General features: G+C 42.1%; 1 protein-coding gene across 1 annotated transcript; it reads left to right on the forward strand.

The window, feature by feature from the left end:
- Positions 1-248: 248 nt before the first annotated feature.
- Positions 249-3,322, forward strand: hmx3a (H6 family homeobox 3a). The gene is made up of 2 exons (XM_004551504.3): positions 249-914; positions 1,696-3,322. The coding sequence occupies exons 1-2, from the start codon at positions 626-628 to the stop codon at positions 2,316-2,318; spliced, it is 912 nt and encodes a 303-aa protein (XP_004551561.1). The 5' UTR covers positions 249-625; the 3' UTR covers positions 2,319-3,322.
- The last annotated feature ends 911 nt before the right edge of the window (positions 3,323-4,233 follow it).

Below are 4,233 nucleotides of genomic sequence, written 5' to 3' on the forward strand. Positions count from 1 at the left end.
GTCTCGTTGTAATGTCAGCTGTATGATGGGACGCTTGTTCTGACGGTCCAAACCTCCCTTTTTGGCGGTAACAGCCCCGTGTTCATTTGCTGCTAATTGGACTATATGAGACCAATAACAAGCGAGCGCACACAGCCTGCAGCTAGAGAGCACAGAGAGTGGAGGACTCCCCCCCCCCCCCCTCCCTCGCTCTCTCTCTCTCTCTCTCTAGTCACCGTCTCTCCCTTAATCCCATTTGCCATTGTACATGCCCAATCGCCTATACTTTCCGCATTTAACTTGGATGACATTTTTATTTCATCATTAGCATCAGACACCAGACTGACTGACACGGTGGACCCAGTTTTTGCGTTTTAACGGAAGAGCCCGGGATGAGGCATCTCCATGTTTCTAAGCGCGTGTGCTCTTTTTGCCTCTCGAACAGTTTATTTCATTATTTTCTAGCCTAGACGGACGCGTTTCTTTTTGGTGAGCTTTTCGGCTGTGAAATCAAGTTTCAGAGAATAAAACAGGAACTCCTCGTAGCCAGGATAACGACAGCCTGTAAGTCAACATTGCCTTCCCCCCCTTTAAAAAAAAAATCCGGCTTCCGTGGTCCCCTCGCGCTCAGACCACAACAACCGCGATGCCAGAGACAACGCAAGAGACGTGCGCTTCGGCCAAGGACTCTCCTTTCTTCATTAAGAACCTGCTGAACTGTGATAACAAACCGTCCAAGCCCAAGCCCGTACTGGCGGCCACCAAGGCAGCTTTAGAGGGAGGATTTTCCCTTTCCCAGGTTGGTGACTTCAACTTTCCACGCTTCGAACTGCCCGCACAGAGATTCAGTCTACCCGCTCACTACTTGGAGCGCACCTCAGCGTGGTGGTACCCTTACACCCTCAACTCAGCCGCCCACCTACACAGAACTGAAGGTAAGCAAACAACTGTTGCGCAATTATCCAACGAATCCACTGTTTTTGTATGAGTTCCTTCTAATGAGTAAGTAGAGTAAAGCAAACTTCTAAATTGAAAGGGGAGATTTGTGCGGTTTCCTGATAGGCATCATGCACACATAGCCTCACACCAGAGTGTATGATTTAACACCTTGTCCTCTGAAGGCCTATTTTGTTATGCCACGACGTGGGATAATAGATCAATAAAGAAACACACATAAAATGAAGTAGACATCATGAAATCATTGGAGGAGGGTGACGATGCGCAGCGTGCTTTTGATTTGTCTATTGGCGCACATCTTACCTCTGAGGCTTGGCTACTGGGAGCCTTTTATCTGCCTTTTTCTGTGATTTATTCACCTGGAATAAAAAAAAATAGACTAATGTGGATGGCATTATGATAGCCTAATACAAAGAAAGCGATATTATTTTACGTTTATTTAGTTATTTAGGCTGTAGTATAGGCTGATAAAAATAATGAATAAAATAGGTGTACATAGTTTATAACTTAGGTCTATTCAAATTACTGTTTAATGGGGTAAAAATGACATTTTCATCATTTTTGAAGATGTTGTGTACAGTTATGTCTACCTCTGAAATGGTTTATGTCATGACGCAACGCATTTTCTTCTGCCACTATTTATTAGCAACCATCTGTTTCCCAAAACCCACTGACTGTCCAATATCAACAGGCTGTAATAAATGCCCGATAGACTCCAATATTTATGACTACGTCTCCCTGCATGTATCCCCATTTCAGTCACCGAGAAACCAGGAGCCAGAGACTCCTCTCCAACTTCGGGCACGGACAGAGACTCGCCGGACCTGGCGCTCAAATCCGAGCCAGACACCAAAGATGACGACGAGGACGACGAGCACAACAACAACAAAAGCAGTGACGAGATAATCCTGGAGGAAAGCGACACGGAAGAGGCCAAAAAAGATGAGCTGGAGGAGTGGAAGAAAAGGGACGATGACAAGAAGCCGTGCCGCAAGAAGAAGACGCGCACGGTGTTCTCACGGAGCCAGGTGTTTCAGCTGGAGTCCACCTTCGACATGAAGCGATACCTGAGCAGCTCGGAGCGGGCCAGCCTGGCCGCTTCCCTTCACCTGACGGAGACTCAAGTGAAGATCTGGTTTCAGAACAGGAGGAACAAGTGGAAAAGGCAGCTGGCCGCGGAGCTAGAGGCTGCCAACCTGAGCCACGCTGCGGCGCAGAGGATAGTCCGGGTGCCCATCCTCTACCACGAGAACTCGGCCTCGGAGAGCGGAGGGGCCACTGCCAACGTGCCCGTGAGCCAACCGCTCCTCACTTTCCCGCACCCCGGCGTCTACTACTCCCATCCCATCGTCACATCTGTGCCGCTGCTCAGACCAGTTTGAAAATAGTTGAGTTTTTAGGCACAACTTGGTGTCTGTTTCCTATATCAACTCATTAAAAAAGAAGAAGAAGAAAGAAATCAAAAATAAAAAGGACAAAATATTTTTATACAACCAGTGAATGAAAAAAGAAAAAGAAAAATGAGAGACTGTTACTGTCAGGCTTTCATGGACCTATTTTTGGCAAATAGATTGTTTCATTTTTCATAAAGATGCCGTTTACACGTGATCTGACCATTTGAATCCCATTATTACTATTATTATTATTGTTATTATTATTATTATTGTTATTATTATTACCTCAGGAGTCCACTTGCTTACACTGCCTGATGAGTGTCTTTATTATTCGTTTTCCTCCCAGACTGCGTTTGTATCTGGACACGTCAGCTGTGTGACTAAAAAAAAATCACCATGTTTACAAAAAGTGTCGGCCTGAAGTCGACATCTGCTCATCATTTAGCATTTGATTTTATTCACATTTCAAGAATTGATATCACGATGTGCAATACACGGCATGCTGTGAATGAATGAAACAGGAAACATACGTTTTGTCATCTGCTCATGTTAAAATATTGACAAGGATTTGATGTAATTATCATTATTTTTATTATTATTATTAATTATTTTTGCTTTATAAAGCGTTTGTTGGGGGACAATCAAGACACTCTGAGCTGTAAAATACCCATGTAGCTTTATGTTTAGTTTTAGTAATTCTCACTCTAGCCCCCTCTTCATGGACACGTCTTTGAAGCACAAGTGTGAGGTCCAGTGTCTCCTGAGCTTTGTGTTTTTTGAGCAGGAACGGCAAAAATATCGACTACCCTGGTGTACAAAATATGTAAATGTATATATTTAATGAGGCGCGGGGAAAGGCGATTCCTCATACGGCTTTTTCTTTGTACAGTTAAAACATCGTTTTGATATTGTATTGCTGAACCATGTTGTGAAATAAATGGAGAATATTCCGTACATTTTAACACATTTTTTGTCGTCTAAAAAAATAACAGGTTGTTAAATAGAGCTATGTTTAGCTTGTTTTCTATATTTTATGCAGAAAATTGAATTATTATAAAACAAACCCCAACAACTCTATAGTCGTGCACGCGTGCGCATGCCTGAATAAGCTCTCTAAGCTTGAGCAGGTGGGCTTCTGTAATCATCTTAGTGTTATGCACTTTGAAGCGTGATTTTACATAAAAAGTGGCTCGGTCAATTAGATGCGTAATTGCCAGCATCTTGTCAAAATTATGGATAATGTATTCAGAAGTGGAAATTACTCCCTGTGCATGAGCTGCTGTCTTTTAACACTTTTCTCTCTCGTGACCGCGTGTTTTTTGTAGCTGTGTGTTGGGTTGTGTTAGCGTGCGTGTAAGGATGTCGGCATCTATGACAAGCATCCCCACCTGATGTTGCTAAACGCCGCGACCTTAACCATTCCTTTATATATATATATATATATATATATATATATATATATATATATATATATGTACGTACACACACACACACACACACACACACAATAATAAATAATAAATATTAGGGTGGGAAACTGTGCAAATTGCAAAAGGAAGAAGAAAAAACAATATAAACAATATAGAGGGAAATAAAAAGAAAGATCATACGTACAGATGTCTTTTTGTTTTTTACTTCCTCACAGCGTTTTCAGTTGAAGCATATTACTCTGCAATGCTCCACATTGTGGGTGCTTTCTAATGCATACAATCCTACAGGTGTCACTGGACATTGAAAAGCCACGCGTGGTTTCTGTATATACCTACATTTTTCAAGATTACATATATACATATATATATATAAAATAAATGTAGACAGTTCTTCCGGTTTATATAGCAAATAATCAGCCTGTAAGTTTTCTCGGAACAGGAACACAAATTCTGAGCAAAAGTGGAGATATTTA

The sequence above is a fragment of the Maylandia zebra genome, linkage group LG13, assembly GCF_041146795.1.
Source record: "Maylandia zebra isolate NMK-2024a linkage group LG13, Mzebra_GT3a, whole genome shotgun sequence".
Lineage (NCBI taxonomy): Eukaryota > Metazoa > Chordata > Actinopteri > Cichliformes > Cichlidae > Maylandia > Maylandia zebra.